At 51.6% G+C, this 16847-nt stretch overlaps 1 protein-coding gene across 3 annotated transcripts in view; it reads left to right on the forward strand.

The window, feature by feature from the left end:
* Positions 1 to 16134, forward strand: part of PPP1R12B (protein phosphatase 1 regulatory subunit 12B) — a 119814-nt gene extending 103680 nt beyond the window's left edge. For 2 of the 3 annotated variants that reach the window (XM_080569004.1, XM_080569006.1), the window contains 5 exons: positions 375 to 528; positions 1636 to 1737; positions 2010 to 2063; positions 3642 to 3692; positions 12796 to 16134. In XM_080569004.1, the coding sequence (XP_080425130.1) occupies positions 375 to 528; positions 1636 to 1737; positions 2010 to 2063; positions 3642 to 3692; positions 12796 to 12882 (448 nt within the window). In that variant the 3' untranslated portion in view covers positions 12883 to 16134. Of the gene's footprint in view, positions 1 to 374; positions 529 to 1635; positions 1738 to 2009; positions 2064 to 3641; positions 3693 to 4019; positions 4061 to 4150; positions 4557 to 12795 lie in introns of those variants that run through there. The other variant, XM_080569003.1, reaches the window with a different exon arrangement.
* Positions 16135 to 16847: the final 713 nt, after the last annotated feature.

Consider the following 16847-nt stretch of genomic DNA (forward strand, 5'->3'; position numbering starts at 1 on the left):
TGGCCATTGGGTACTTATCTTAGCAGAACTGTTGAGCCAGCTTGCTTCCAGCCTTTGCTCCCCAAATTACTTACCAAATACTCTGCAGAGAGACAAACCCTCTGTGCCCCATTAGCAACGGAGCCCATTCCCACCATGCAGATGGGAGATGCACGGGAAGTTACTGCCCTGTTGGGGTTCAGGCTGACACCCACTGGACTTTTCCCATGTGTTTCAGTGCTGGTGCTCCCTGCCCTCGGGCGCTGCGCTGCGGCAGGAGCGTGCTCAGCAGTCCCAGTGCCTGTGCACGGCCTCGAGTCCCAGCCTGGCAGGCTCAGACAGGCAGTCCCGACGTGGTCACTGCGCCATGGTGCTAGATCCTCTTTGCATTTTAGGTTGGAAGCAGCTACAAACCCTACTACTGCCAGTGACTCCTCCTCCTACAGCGATCGTGCCTCCAGCCGCTCCAGTGCCTACACCCGGAGGGAGAACCGGTTAGCTGCCCTCAGCAGCAAAGCAGAAGAGGAGAGTAACAGGGACTATAAAAAGGTAGGATTTTTAGATGGATTACTGTCAATGCATGCACCTTAGAAGCTGCCTGTTGCTGCAGAAACCTGCACCGAGAGTCTTTGGCAAGAAAGAGCAAAATAATTTATTTTCATTTTCTGTTTCCGTTGCCTTTGGAAATGACTCTAGCCTTTTTCAAATGCAGCAGCTCCTCAGAGGGTCGAAAAAGGACAAGGGGTGAAAGGGCACCATGCAAAGTCAGATATCTGGGAAGGGGGAGTGAGGAATGAGGCTAGAGAAATGTTGGGAGGGATGTGTGAAGGAGCAAGAAAAGAGGTTGCCAAGCACTGCCAACATGACCCAAGTGTACATACCCAACAGAATTATTTTTTGCTGCTCTAACACTCCAGAATTTTTTTTTTCTGAAACTTTCAACATAATCCTTGAAAGCTAATAGTATGGACTGCCATGGCTTCAGGGTTTATATACACACCTAATATCAATGCACAGACCGTATGAAAAGTAATTAGTTCAAGATGACCCAAATTGTGAAATAAAAAGTATGACTCTGAAAAGCCTTTGACAGTAAGCAGCACTCCACTCTTCTTCATGAACACAGCTGTCCAGAGGCCGGCAGTATGCCCAGTTCGTCCTCGTACAGGGATGGAAATCCTGTGGGTTTGAAGGAAGTAAAGTAAAAAATCCATTTTCATGTGCCCTAAAATTGTGTTCCTTTCTCCTCCTCACTGAAGTAAAAGCACAGAAGAGCAAGCAGGGTGTGTTGTGCTGGGAAGCACAACAGAATCATAGGTTTAGATACATCCGTGCATGCATAACTTAGTACTTTATTATGCTTGGTGGTTTATCTAAATTAAAAGCACCGCTTTTCTTTGCCTCTTGGCTTGTGTGTGTGAGCACCCTACAAAATTAACCAGCTGTTTTCCTGTTCCACATGATTTGTGAAAACACAAGCAGAGCATCCCAAGTAGACCTGTTTGCCCTTCCAATATACCGACATGGGAGAGGGATGCAAACCCCGCAGCTGCCTCTGCTCAGTGCTAGGACTCAAGGAGTGGTGTGGCGGAGCTGGGTCTGTGCACTGGCTGAAGAGCAGCCTGGTTAATTGAAATACTTGGTTTCATATTTCAGTTATATGAAAGTGCCCTGTCTGAAAATCAAAAGCTGAAGTCAAAACTGCAAGAAGCCCAGCTTGAGTTGGCCGACATCAAATCTAAGTTGGAAAAAGCCCAGGTAAGGCAGAAACCAACTCCTAGACTGGAGGAACTGAGCACTGGCCCGTGACAAGCCACCACATGTTTCAGTGCAGGGACGGATTTGTTTAGCTCGTGGGAGGGAAGGTGCTACAGAGGGAATTTGTATATTTTGCAGCAATAAGTGTGGTGCGAGTGATTCTCTAAGGACTGCTTCTTTGGGCAAGTGCTTCTGTAGGCTATCTAGGCCTTTGTACAGCATCCTATGAAATCCTCTCAGTTTTAATAGCTTTCTATTTTTAATTTACATAGCAGAAACAGGAGAAAACTTCTGACCGGTCTAGCATGCTGGAGATTGAGAAAAGGGTATGTGTCTCTGCTTTCTTCTGAGTCGCGATCTTGGCCTTGAATTGCTCTACAGGGCATAGCAATTTCTTGAAGGAAAGTGTTAGTTAAAAGATAAGTTATATTTTTGCCTTGCAGAGCAGTTCACAGGGATAATTGTGTTCTGACCTTTTCAATGTCTGAGACTTCTCTGCTCTCTTTGCAGATCAGCCATGTTCTGGCTTCATTCTTCTGTTACAGGAAGCTACAGACCAACAAATAGTATTGCATGGTCCTACGGGGCTGTTGGTCCATTATACTTTAAAATGTTATTGTTCCTTGTAAATAAAGTTTCAGGGCGGAGAGGGGAACAAAGCACCACACCAGCTGGGTGTCTGTCTCACTATTATACTTGAAATCTGAATGTCTGAATGCTCCTTCCTCCTAACTGAGCAGTCAGATTTATTGCAGCAAGCTAAGCTGACCTTGCAGTGTGTGGCAGTCTCTGCCCTAAATGACCTTCAGCCAGGTCAGAAGGGACTCGGGGAGGTCTGTAGTCCAACCTCCAGGCACAGTCAATGCTGAATTTGAACTACTTTCCTCGGGGCTTTGTCCTATCATTTCATGAAGATTTGTAAGTGTTGAGGTTCCACAGCTGTGGCCCCTTGTTCCGGTGCTTAAATATTCTCAGAGTGAACTTTTTATCTTGTATCTAGCCAGAACCTCCCCTGCCTCAACTGATGGCCGTTATCTTGCATCCTCCCACCACATACCTTAATGGTTAATTAAAGTTAGAGCCAGCCGTCACTGTCATCTGAACTAGCAGCTGGGGGAAGTCATGACATGGGTGGAGCTTTGCTTTTGTTAAAAAAACAAATGTGGCAGTGAGAGCATTGCCCTGAGCAGGACATCCCCAACCAGGGAGAGCTCACCCCCACATCCCATCTTCCACCCATACAGGGTGCTTCCAAGACGGGGCAACGTTCTGCATTATTTTTGTTGCATTAAGATCACAGCAGGCACAAATGCAGGTTTCTGACAGAGAGAAAAGAGTGTTGCTCAGTGAGGATGGCATTAACTGCTTCAGGACAGCTTCTGCATTTTGTGTACCCGTGTACTGGTTGGTTCCCAGAATCTGCTGTAGCAGTCAGTCAGTTTTGCAGCTCTAAAGTCCTAAATTTATCTGGGAGAAGCAGGATTTCCAGACACCTTTCCCTGGTCACTGTTTGCTATTTGATGGGCTCAGCGGGTTTTGTCATCATCTCCTTTGCAGCAGGGGATGTGACGGGTACGGTTACCTGCATGGCTTCACCTGCACAGCTCAAAATAACATTTCATCAGAAAGTCCTGAAAGCTGGGGTCACTAAATGTAGTGGGATAGTTTCACTGAAGAGAGCTCAGGGCTGAGAGGTCTGCCTAAATGGGCCGCAGCACGGATCACCTGCTGGTTTACCAGCTGCTGTGTCCCATCTGATCGGGTTGGTAACCTGCACATTGCTTTGAGATGCTTTTCAGTGCCTGCTCATATATAAGACTCTTACTTTTCCTTAGAAGAAAATATGCTGTAAGTTTTTCCTCTAAATCCATATGACAATCTTTGTTATGAATCCTTGTAAACAGGAGAAGCGAGCCCTGGAGCGGAAACTCTCTGAAATGGAGGAGGAGATGAAGGTAGGGAATAATCTATTCACTCTATTCTATTTTTTATGCTTTGTATTAATGTCTTTGGGGATTGTCACCCAGGAATAGGATATTAAAAGTATACATGGGAAGGGACTCATGTTACCTCTGAGTGTGTTCCTTTCTGCATAGAGAACTTACTTTAATGGCTATATTCTCCAAACATGAAATAGTAATAAAACTGCTCTGATTGCACCATATGTTTTATTTGTTATGCTGTTTGATCTGAGAACTGTGAAGGCTATTCTCCCTAAATGCTTTCTAAAACTAACCTTTTGTGGCATCCATGAGTTTCAGTTTGCTGATCCTCTGTGCTAGTCTGCAGCCCAAGTTAAGCCGTTGCGGTTCTCTCCAAATGGGTAAGAAGACAAAGCTGGCTTTTGAGATCACGCACACTAGCCAGGAAAAAAAACACAGAGTGATTGTATTTCTGTACTCCCTTCCTAAAGCATGTCACTGGAAGGCTGTGGCAGTAAGTCAGCCTGGAATGGATTTCAGCAAAGAGGAACTTGCTTCCTGATGAAACATACAGCATGGCTTACTGTCACGGGACATCCCCCACTGACCGCTCCTTTGTGTTCCCCTCTCTCTCGTGGCATTGCTTCGGAGGACGGTGGCCTCCTGCCATGGCTGGGATGCCCTGCGAGCATGGGGCTGGCGGGGAGCACTGCAGAGCAGGAAGCAGTGTGTTGGCCGCCTAAGTACGCCTGAACCTTCTCACTGATTTTGCAGCGTGACATCATTCTACGCTGTACGTTAATGCTCGTGTTCACAGAATGCCCCTCTTTGCTCAGTGTCCCGTGCTTCCCTTCCCTCTGAGCATGATCCAGGTGGGACCAAGCTACTTTAACAAGGAAAGACTCAGGGTTGAGAGCCCTGAGCTCTCTCGCCACACTGTGCTGATGGAAACGATTTCCTGCCATCCTCAAGGAGGCTCCAACTTAATTTTTCTATTTCAAGCTTCATGTGTTTACCAAGCGTACATCTTTGAAAGGACCCGCTGGCTGGTGCTGCATCTTCTGCTGCAGTGAGCACAGAACAATTTGGTGGAGTCTTACTGCAAAGGCTCTCTTGTTCTTTCAAAGAGGAGAAAATAAGTGTGGATGTGCTAGCTAGAAGGGGAAGGAGAAAGGACTGAATGTGCCTCAATTTCAGGTCCTTTGTCCACTCCACAGGTGGCAACATTTAACTCCAGGGAGACTTCCCCATCATTACAGAAATGGGGCCTTCAAGGGAAAACACAGGCGGCAGCGTTTTGTGTTGTTTCTTTTGCTCTGTAGATTATTCCACAAACCAGCTCAGTCCTTGGAGTAAAAAGACAAATTGGTGTCCTCTAGTGGTCTGTCGGTTTTGAACATTTATATTGGTTCAGAAAGCAATTAGTGAAATAAGGTGCCTGTAGGGACTATTGGATGCTGCCAGAGCTCCTCTGGTTCGGGTAGTTGGGAGCTGCAGACTGATGGAAGCCGAGATGGTGCATTGGGAAAAGCACTGCCAGAAGTTTGACGTGTTCTTATCTTACCCTGAAGCTGCTGGTCATTGCTGGGGACAGCACATGAGCTAAAGCAGCCTGTGGTCTACCTGGAAATGAGCTATCAGATCCTCAAGAGTGATGCTTGCTCTTTGCTCCCTGCTGTGTTCCTACTGCATTAAACAACCAAAATGGGCTTTTGTTAGTGGAATAAATAGACACGGAATTTGAAAGTATCTCTTCTGAGGTACTACTGTGTTTTCTCTTCAAATCCTCAAGTTGCGATTGTGGTGGAAAAGTTAACTCCATCCCAGCCAGACCCAGAACAACGCTGAGTACCTGTGTGTGCTGCAACATTTCTTTTGTGACAGCCACTTAATAAAAAGGAGTATGAAATCTCTGACGATAAAAACGTTGAAGTGGACAAGTCCGTAAGGAAAACAGACTTTCCATGTCCACTTACATCACATCTTACAGTGGGAGAGTCGGCCCAGTTGTGTTTGTGCGGAGTGAGATAACCTCTGCAGAACATCTGCGTTAATCCCTGGTGTGTAAGTAGTGCCAGGAATCAAACCTATTAATGCTGGTTGGACTTGCATTCCTGCTACTTTAGCTAATTGAATTGCTATTGAGCAGAATCAGAAGGAATAAGCAATTTAAACGAATCCACCAGCTTCTCTTAAGGTGGAGAGCAGCAAGGAGAGATAACCAAACATGCCAGGTTATTACATCTTGACTAACGCTGCAGTTTTCAGGATTCTTCCCACCAGTCTTTGAATTGAACCGGTCCATCCTGGCTCGCATCCAGCCTTTTGGTCTTTGTCCAGCTCAGTGCTTCAGGTGTGGCCGGAGCAACGTGAAAGCAGCTGACTTCTGTGGAAGAGGAGGCACAGCAATGTCACAGAAAGGTCCTGGGTTGCTGTGACAGAAATGCTGTGCACTTCAGCCCAAGCCTAAGGTAACAAGCTTTGTTCCTGCCATGAGTTTACCCACCGCCGATGAAGCTGTCAAGAAATGGAGAGGAGCAGGATGAAATTGGTGATCTCAAAGAACTCCTTGATGCTAGAGTTGCTCCTGCGGACCTGCTGTTGGGAAGGTGACAGGGTGGTACAGCATTTTCCTAAGTGACTGCAGAATTTGACTGGAGACAAAACAACTTGGCTGAGGAAGGAGAAAGAAAATTAGCATTTGCACTGAACTGAATTCAATGCCAAGTGCCTGAGGTCCCAACTTAACACAGCAATTTTCCTTGAAGGTCACAGAAGTTTCTTTATTCTGTAGCAGCACTGCACCTCCTGGCTTTGTACATTGTGCATGCTTTGGGCGTTTTTATTTCCCCTTGTGTTGCAGGTACAAAATCCTTTAATTGAAGGCAAGTGCAGCTGAACTGAGAAGCCTGCTTTGTGTAAGCCAAGTATCCAGCAGAGTGATAAGCAATCACAGCGGTATCGTCCAGATTCTGGTCTTTGCCCTTGGCTTCAGGCCCAGCTTTCCAGCCTTCACTAGGTGTCTTTGAGCATGATAAATAGAAAGCCATCCTACCTGCAGCGCACACACATTTGTGCATTTGTGCATAGGTGATCCTTTTTATCATCTGCGGCAGGGTGCTGGGGCTGAGCTGCCTCTGATTGTGCCACGCTGCAGTTTTGTGCTGTATTGGTATGGAAAAGTAAAGGTGGTCTCTAAACTGACCACAATCCTTTCCACCTCCCGTAGCACGGCACCCCCTTTTACATATGTTTGACATTCTCTGCCAGCCAGATGCTCAGCTGAGTTCCCTGTAAGAAAACGGAGAACATTTGTAATCCGGGGTAGCACAAAACGAAATGGCTCTTCCAGCCTGAGCGTTCCCCCTGCAGCTCCTGGGGACAATCGGTCATGGGACAGCCACGGCCTGAGCTGTGATGTCCGTCTGTCCTCACCGGGCGCAGGACAGCCTGCCCACCAGGATGGTGGCCAGGATTTGGGGAGAAGTGTCCCCGCTGAGGTGTCCCGGGAGCTTTCCTGCCCCACAGCTCTGTCTCGGGACCTGCCGGTCTGTCTGGTGTCAGAACTGCGCTGCTGAAGGCCAGGGCTGGTGAGGCAGGGGGGGCTTCATCGCTTGGACAGCCGGGGGGGCTCGGCCCCCATCCTTTCCGTGACTCCTCGCACTCACCTGCATCGCTTCTTTTGGCTTTGCAAGGCTTTTGGATGAAGTATCTTCGTTCCTTAATGAGCAGCCAAGGCGGTGCTTTTGGGTAGCTCGAGTTGAGCTGAAGGGTGGGGGCTTCCTGGGCTACTTCTCGTTTGTACAGGGATGAGCCCTCCAACAGAACGTCCTGGATGTCCTGGGATGCAGCAGTTCTGTGGGGATCTGCAGCCAGCTCCCTGCCGTGCAATCAGGTGGAAGTTCCTCCTATCACCATAGGTTTGCCAGTGCTCTTCTGGTTCAGGACAGCTTCGTTATTGCAGATAGCGACTCCCTTTGAACGCTTTCTGTTGATTAAGTGGCAGAAAGGAATTCCCTTCCCCACGGACCCTTCCCTCCATCTGCTCCCCACAGGCGAGGGGGAGGACGCAGGCAGCACGGCGCTTTGCAGGCAGGATGGGAGCTGCTTTGCTGTGGGCTGGGATTTCTTCACTTCAACTTAAATTTCCTCTTCTGGCGGGCGTTCCCCTGCCTGCCTCCTGCTGCCCTGTGCCCGCACCCCCTCCTTGGCAGAGGCTTTCCCGTTCCTGCGGCACTGCTGCCCGACGAGCTGAGCTGCAGGGGGAAGGACAGGATGCTGCTCAGGAGGCAGCCCCTGGCACCACGCACGGTGTAAATGCCCCACGTACGGTTTTGCTTCGGTGTCACTGGGGAAATGTTGTCCTTGAACAAGAAATGGTGATGTCTGCACAGCTTCTGCCGTCTTCCTGCTTTGCGTTCTGCGTTGCCTCCGTGTCGTGTGTCCCCCCGTACAGCTGGGACTGTGCTCGCCCCACCTAGGAGGCTTGGTTCCAGCACTGTCCTGTGCTCCTTTTTGTGTTTCTTCCGTTACTAAAAATGCCGTGTTTCGAATGCCTTCTCTTTAAGATGCTGTCATTCATACTGCTGTCGTTAAAATGAGTGCTTTAGTGTTTTAACTTGGCACTTCTAGATGAGAGATACGTTGAGCCCTGGGGCAGAGTAGAGTTGAATCTGGACAGAGTTACCCGGACAAAAACCCACACGCCCCGCGCCTTCCGGCAGGACTGAGACCTGGGCAAACCCAGGAGTTCAGGTGCCGTAGGGACGGGGGCTGTGAGGTGACGTGTCTGGGTGATCCACTGCAGGACAGTGACACTCACACGTGCTTAATACGTAAATAAAACCTCCCATGGAGCTCTGGTTGCTCTTTGCTACACCAGGCTGCTTTAACTTTTGGAGACATGTGAGGAAAAGGAGACGTAAAGAAATTCCCAGCTGCCAGCAGCACTTTCGTAGCCCGTGGAGGTGGGAAGTCAGCGGTGATGGTTCTCAGTACTAAGTCCGTGGCTGTGTGCTGGTGGAGCTTGCACCTCGATAAATTAGAAGATAGGCAGTCAGAGACCGGCCTGCCTTGTAGGAAATCCACCTTTCTAAAGGCTGTGGGGACCCCTGGAGAAAGGGAAGGTTCCCGAATATCCTCAGTGTGCTGTAAGGCTTTCTTCGTATGCATCTGAGCTGCTGCCTACCCAGCACTCACTGCTACTAATTTTTCTTTTATTCTCTATTTTACTGTTCGTGGACTAAATTCACCTTTCTGTGCCCTTTTGTCTCCGTGGTGTGTTTTCTCTGTATTTCTGTGTCCACTCCTGTCACTCTCTGCAGAATCTCCACCAGCTCAAACAGATTCACACTCTGAGGCAGATGAATGAGCAGCTGCTGGCCGAGAACAGGGCTCTGACCCGGGTCGTAGCCAGGCTTTCACTGCCCGCCAAGCCCTCCGAATCAGAGGAGCTGTAGCCGCTTCCCCTCCGGCTCATCTCGCCTCCCTCTTCCACTCTTCCAGGCAGGTCTCCGCTCCCGTGGCCGAGCTGCTCGCCGCCTCGCCGCTCCCCAGGCTGCCTGATGAAGCTTGGGGCTCGAAGCAGCATGTGCCCGAGGAGCCTGTGCCAGCCAGCAGCACGCTGGCCCTGCTCCGGCTGCAGGCAGGGCTTTGCCGCAGGCGGCTGCGTTCACTTCTGCTGCCCCTCGCTCTGCTTGGCAGGTGCTGACCTCCGCCGTCTCCCTCCCCGCCCGCAGCGGGAGGGTTTGCTTTTTCCTTTTTCCCCGTTGAGCAGAGAAATAGGAGGGCATGCTCCCTGCTTTACGCCGAGGCTTGGAGTCCGATGGATGGCGCTGAAGTGGCTGCGGAGGAGCGGGAGCTCAGCTGCTTCCCCGGGGCTTAGCACGGCCGAATGCCTTCGGGGGGGCACCGGCGCCAGCATCCCCCTCCCAGTGCCTTACCTCGAAGTCGGTGCCTTTATGGTGTGAGCCTGGTCGTAGCGTCACTGGGCTCGGTGCAGTGAGAAGCTGGCTTGTCGCAGACAGGATTGTGCAAAGTCAGAATTAATCTAACTATTTCTCGGGATGTTACAAAAAACGCAGGTTTTAGACAGGAAGGAGATTTTTAAAAAAACACTAAAACTGGGCAGTCTGCAACAATTTCTCTTGCTCAGCTGAGCAAAGAAAACAAGCTCCTTCCCTCACCTTAAATAGTGAGGTGTTTTAGTCTGAGTTCAGAGCTGCAGCATCCCCTCTGCCTTCTGCAGCCTGGTTACAAGGCAGGGCAAGCGGCAGGGGGCCGACCAGCCACATTTCCTTTTTTTCACCTTGTGTTTTAAATTCACTGCAGAAAAATTAGTGTTTGAAATCCAAGGGCAAGCCTTCTGTAGCTTTGCCATACACATCACACCATTAAATTACATCCCTTCTTGCTGCTTCAGTGCTAAAATAAAGCTGTAAGTCCTTCTTTCTGCGGGCCCTACCTGCCTTTTGCAGGTTAGTAGGGATATTTGGGCCCCCACAGACATAGCTTTTTTTTAAAAAAAGAAAATAAAATAGAAGCACAATGCTCTAATGGGCTGGAAGTGGCACTAAGGTACGAAAAAATCTATTCTTAGCACACAAATTATATCAAAGATGATTAACCGTGGAAACAAACGAACCAGGGGAATTGGGGCTTCCCTTCCCGGGAGTCTCAGTGCAAGACCAAGTGTTCATCACAGGCCTGCTGGGGGCTGACCGAGACGGGGTGCTCCGCCTTATGTGGCCTGAATGGTGCAGTGGGCAGAGGAAACAATCCCACCTTCTTCCTGCTTTAAATCTGCAAAAACATCCTTGAACTTGTCGCTGCCTCACCTCGTTCCCATAAGCAGGGAGTTTCAGTCAATCTCTTCCCTAAAGTGTTTTGAGAGCTAAGAAGGAGAATTGACCAAAACCGCTTCCAGACCCGCAGAAATAATGTGTCACGCCCTGGAAGTCAGCTGGCTCTCTTCTCCCGCTGGGCAATAATCGCATCTTCGCTTCTCCCCCTGCTGCCACCCCTGCTCAGGGTGCCACCACCCCGTCCCCCGTGCAGGCTGGCCGAGACATGGACGGGCTGATCGTCCCCCGCTTGCTTCTAGGTTTGAAACTCACTGCTTGTGTCCGAGCTGGAGAAGAGCTGTGTATCTGTGAGCTCATCTGGTGTTTTTTTTCAGCTCCTCGTAGGTCTAGCACGGGATGTTGCTGTTACCTGTAAGCCTTGTCTCCCCGGTGTGCTCAGACATCACAGCCCTACAGTCACGGCACTATTTTAATCTGGCAGCGTTACTGCAGTGGCACTTTTCAAAGAATCTCAGTTCCCCAAATCCCCATCATTTCCGCAGTGCACCGGGCTGCGTCCCTCCTTACTGCTTCCAGCGAGACGTTTATAAAGCTTCATTTTCCAGGCCCTTGTATTGCCAGCCTGCTTCACGTGCAACTTATTTCGCAAGGCTGCTTTGCCCTGAGTGCCCGCAGCTTGGGAGGAATTACATTTCACAAGGCTGATTTTTAGCTTTCAGAAAGCTTCACTGGGAACCGATGGAATCGGGTGAAAGCCAGGAAACTTTTCAAGAAGCTCTTGTTCTACTCATAGTTACCTTCCTCCCTTTTCTGAGAAATCACCGAAGTTGCACTGAGCACGTTTAGGAAGCACAGCCACCAGCAGAGCTCCCAGCGGGCTGTAGAACTGGGGTGGTTGCTCTCTGACGGTGCTAAGGGGCACACGTGGCAGATTTTCTCTGCCAAAGCAAGGGGCAGAATTTCCGGGCGCTGTCCTGTTGGAGCGAGGGGCTCCTTCAAGCCTGCCAGGCCACCCTAGGCAGTGACAGAGGGGACAGGGGCTGCCCATCTGCAGACCTCAGCAGGTGGCTGAACGCCTCCAGTGCCCTGGACGGGAGGCAGCGTGCTTTGTCGGGGGTCTTGGGTGAAGCTCAGGAGGAAACGGAGGGGTGCAGTGAGACCGCAGATGCTTTCCCCATCTCCCTGGGCTGCTGGGCACTTGGGTGGTGGCTGGTGCCTTTCATCTGGCCCTGGGAAATCCCGTAATGAGCCCTGAGCAGGGCTGGGGGGAGCTGGCGTCTGCCCCCGGTCTGCAGCGGTGGCACTGGGGGACTGCACACAGGGGGCTGGGGAGGCGTTGGGTTGGAGCCAGGGCTAAAACCCCAGCTCAGGAGGAAGGAGACGGCAGTGCAGCTCCGTCGAGGAGCAGCAGGGGGATTTCATTTCGGGGGAATTCCTCTAAGAAGATCGAGATGAGTCACGGCTGAGCTCATTCTGTGCCTGTGCCGTGGCACAGCCCGCTCCGCACGCCTGGGGCAGTGCTGTCCTCGGAGGGGCTCTCGGGGGGACGCCCACCTGCAGCGTGGGAAGCAAGAGGCTTGGGGCCTTTCTTCTGGCCAGTAAGAAATGCTGGAAAGGTCTTGTTGAAGTTCTTTCTTCCTGAATTTCTGATGAAAAGCTCTCTGGCATTTGGCCGTGGCGCAGCTGCTGTTTCAGCCCCAACATCAGACACGCACGGAGCACTGAGGAGGTGGCTCTGGTGTGTTCTGCCACGGCACAAGCACCTACATTAAACATCTGTGGGATCCCGGAGAGATTTTTTATTCTAAAGAGATTTTGCAAAGCAGGCTTGGTCCCGTCCTGAATTAGAAGTCCAAAGCTGAAAAAATGTCAGGCCTTTGTTTTCCCCTCTAGTCCTGGCCAAATGGGAAAACCAATACAGGAAAAAAAACAAACAAACAAAAAAAACACCTTTATAGTTTTCTGCCAATGCCTAATTGACCATTGGGAGCGGGTTTGGGCTGAAACAGCCCAGAAATGGTTCCTGCTCCCCCAGCCGGGTGCCGACTGAGCGCAGGGGCTGGGGCACCGCTTCCCGCGGGGGCTTTGCTGTGCTCGACGTCTGACGGCCACCCCGCAGGACTTGCGGCCACCCCGCAGCGCTGAGCACGGCGGGTGAAGGCACACCACGAGGAGAGCTGCACGTGGCCGTGGGGGCAGGACACGAGCCGAGCCAGCTGCCACCCTCACGCCGGGACGTGGCCGTGCCGTCCCGGCCGGTTTTCCTCGGAGCTGCAGGGTTTTTTTGCCATCCCGCCGAGCTGTAACCCCGCCTTGTCTTTGTCTTTGCGCAGATTTTGACGGAGCTGAAGTCGGACAATCAAAGGCTGAAGGACGAGAACGGAGCGCTCATTCGTGTCATCAGCAAGCTCTCCAAATAGGAAGCCTGAGCGAAGGCAGGACGAGGAGGGGTGTCCTACACGAGCTGCCAACCCCGCACCAAGCCCTACCCCCTCTTTTCCTCCTGTCAAAAGTACAGCAAGCATTTCAGCCATGGGATCAACGTCACACCTGCCTTGCCCTGCCCTTTGCTGTACATTCCCTTCCTGCCCTTTTTTCCCCCACAACACACACCCCTGCCATTTTACGATTTTTAATTTAAGCATGTTGTGGTATCTCGGACATTTTATTCAAGGGAGAAGAGAAGAAACATAAGGACTGGTTTCGAGCTGCCAAAACTTTTCCTTCCAGAAGCCCGGTATATGGCATTGGACTCCGGTTTGGAGTAGGTAGCTTCTACTTTAAAAAGTGACGCCTAAAGAACTAATCCGGCACGTCCAAGCCCTTTCTAGGTGGGAAATGTGAACGTGGGCTGGGACTCTGCGGATGTGCATCAGCCCACCTGGGATGTGGGACTCTGGCTATAAAGCGATGCTGTGAAAGCCACCAGAGCTGTAACGGGCTGCTTTGCACAGAGCCCTTGTTCTCCTTTTGCCCCGGTAGACCAAGCCTTTTTATTTAGTGTAAGAGCTCAGAAAGTGAGTGCTGGCTCAGCACGAGGCCCCCATCCCTCACCCTGCCTTGCCCCCGCAGCCTGGGGGATGGCGTCCTGCGCTGCGTCCGTCGGGGCTCCTGCCTGGCGCTCTGCGGCCAGCGGCATCTGCGCGCTGCCTCCGGGCTCTTGCTTCTCAGGATAACATCACGGGTACTCGCCAAACCTTCTGAAGGAGAAGCTTGACCCGGTAGAGGTCCTCTGCTGCCTTCAGATGCGTTCGGGTGTGAATCACTTGGCAGGGAGCTGTGCCCACACGAGGAACCAGCCTCCCTGTCCTAACGGCGTGGGGGGCACCTTCCTGCCAGCTGTCTGTGAAGGCAGAGCCCCTAGAGCAGTCTGGTCGGGTATTTCAGGCACCGTGCGTTGGTTTTCAGCGTCAGGCTGACCAGCTGGAACACAGTTTTGTTTCTGGGGCACGGAGGCAAGAGAGGGAATGCCAGAGTCCCGTCCCACCCACCCTTCCCTCTGTGGGAAAGCTCGGCGCAGCTCGGTTTCGAGGCGGAGGAGCATGGAGCGATCGCTCGTCCTCCCGCATGCCTCGGGAGGCTGCCCCCGTGCCAGGGGCAGGAAGGAGCTGCCCTTGGGCACGCTGGCAGCCGTGTCTCTAGGACAAAAGTCTTTTAATCTGTCAAAAGCTTGCAATAAGCCTTGACCTTGAAGGAAACCTCAAAGAATCAAAAAACAAAAACTTTGATGTTGTACGTACTCAGAGCAGTTTGAAATTGTTCTCTCTATGGGCATTTAGACAGCGACTCCTCCAGGTGCTGTGCGACGCCGGTAGCAGCAGCGGCCTGGTATCAGACCTGTTGAGCTTCCCCTTTTAACAGACCCCTCCCGAAAGATACCTTCCCTCTACCACACTTCTTGCTGGGTGCAACCCCCTTTCCGTCTCCTTCCACGTTTCCCCTCTCCTTTCCTTCGTCCTGTGAGTTCCCTGCTCCGTGTGGCTCGGGCACCGAGCTCGGAGGTTGCCACAAGTCTCACCCAGCTCCGTGGTGCTGCCGGGCTGGGGGGGCTCTGCTGGGAGCGGAGAGGAGACACCTGAATCAGGAGCATCACTCTTGAGCTTGCTCAACAGGGTAACATTTTTCGGTCTGTCCTGGGCTTTTTGGAACCTTTTGCTGGTTATTTCTTCAGAAAGCGCGTGTATTTTCCTCTCCCTTGGGTGTTTTTTTTTGTTTGTTTCATTTCTTTTTAACTCTCTTTTTTTTTTTTTCCTTCCCCTCCCCGTCCTGCCTGTTTCCACCTCTCTGGCTCTTGCTGGAGCTGCCCTGCAAACGCTGGCAGCTCCGGACGGAGCTTCTTCTTCTCCGCTCTTCAGCCAGCGGAGTTACGTGGGCGCGACACGAGATGCCGTTCCTCCTGGTACACTGAGGCCCTTCCTCTGCTGCTGTGCTTTGGGGAGGAAGAGACCAAAGCTGGTAATGGCATCAGGGTTTCTGCAGAGCACTGCCTAAGCCAGGCATCTTTTTTTTTTAATTATTACTTTATTTTAACCCTGCTATATTTAACAGCTTTAAGTCTTGAGATCCGGTCAATGCTTTTTCTGCACGCCGTTCCCACTTGGTGCACTCTTTATGTGAGTACTTCTGCATTTCTTGGTGTTTTCTCAGTGGTCCACCCCTCGCTCCAGACCTGGGCTCCCTCGTCCCTAACGGGGGCAGGAGCCCGGCCCCCTGTGCTGCCCGCGGGGCGGCCGCCCCCCTCCTTCTGCCTGGCGTGCCAGGGCCCGGGCGCCAGGCTGTGCGTGCCCAGCGGGACAAGGGGCAGGATCTCAGACCGAAGACCCTGCTCTCACGAGGCAGGTTCCTGGCAGCGGGAGGAAGCCCGGTATCTGTTTTGGGAGAGGGTTCAACCCAAACTGACAAATCCATCCCGCACTGACATGTTGCCCCTTCCCACCCAGCCGCTCATTGCGTTTTATCCTAAGGAACAGTATGCAAAGGGCGCAGAAGGCTTCATCCCTCTGCGCGGCACCTTGCGAAGCCAAACCACTTTAGATGAAGTGTCTGCTTAGCACTGGATTATCCTCCCGCGCCTCGGGCGGGGCGGAGGACCCACCACCAGTTTAGTCGTGCTGACTAGCCAAAGCTGTGAGTACTTGGTGATGACAATGTAATTGCAAACCAAATTCGTGAGAATGGTTTTTGGTCTCACTTCGCAATGCCTGACATAACCAGTGCACTGAGGAGGCAGCGAATAGGATACCTTGCATTCTGCGCTTGGGACAGAGTGCAAAGAAAGCAGTTTTTAAAACTGATCCCTATTTGAACCATTTGCCAGACGTGGTCTCCATTGGAGAACACAAGCTTTTTTTCTAAGCAATTGCTTGGGGTGAATTCATTTTTATTGCTTGGGGTGAACCCGCCTGTTGTGGCTGCAAGTTTGATGATGGCTCTTTGTAAATAAACTCCTTGGAGAAAGCAGGACTAGCTTACGAGATGGGGAGAGAATGTATTTTTATGCAACTTTGAGTGGCCTTCCAAACCCTGAGATGAATGATTTGTTTTACTGGTTGTTGTTATATAGTATTATAAGTATTATGTGTTTGAAAGTTTGGGAATAATATTCACATCTATGATGCTTGTAAACACAACAGTATTTATAAATGAATAAAATAAGAGTTGATAAAATAGAAGTTCTGACTTTGCCTCCATCTTTCTGGAGCAGGGGGGAGCTGCTGCAAGCAGGTTAGCAGAACGCCTTTTTCTTGAAGTGCCCATAGCGCGGCGGTGCCCACCTTGTGTAAAAGCAGAAACGCTCTGCAGGTACAGCACGGGGAGGGCAGCTCTCCCCTGCGTGTGTTTGGGGAAAGCTCAAACGGAGGCAGGTCCCCAGAGCCGCCTGCCCCAGCCAGAAGGGAGGGGAGAGGATCCGCCGGGCGCATCCGGCACAGAGGAGGGAGCCCTCCTGGGACGCGGGCAGGGAAGCAGCGTTCGGGAGCTGTTCTGAAATAAGACTTAGGTGGGTTTGTGAAGCTGAGAGCTGACCAAAGCACCTAAGCGTGGTCCCCTTTTCTTGCCAGCTTCTGGCAGAGACACGCTCCAGGCTCTCCCTCCACGATGCCGAGCCTTGTATTTGCTCTGCTCAGGAGTTCGGTCAGGACAAACGCGGGTTTGGGTGCTGCAGCCACGCCTCCAAACCTTCGTCCCAAGTGAGGTTTCCAGAAAGCTCCGCATAAGCAGCGTGGTCTGCGGAGGTGGTTAGTGCAGCTGGAGCTCTGCCCCTCGGGGTTTTGTGTGCCCAGCGCCCCTGCGAGGCAGGGCAGGAGCTCGTCGCCGGCACGTGCCGTAGGGAGGGGACGGGAGGCGCTGGGGGCGAGGAGTTTGGTGGGGAGCTCCGGCGCCCTCC

The sequence above is a fragment of the Anser brachyrhynchus genome (assembly GCF_964034855.1).
Source record: "Anser brachyrhynchus genome assembly, chromosome: 27".
Lineage (NCBI taxonomy): Eukaryota > Metazoa > Chordata > Aves > Anseriformes > Anatidae > Anser > Anser brachyrhynchus.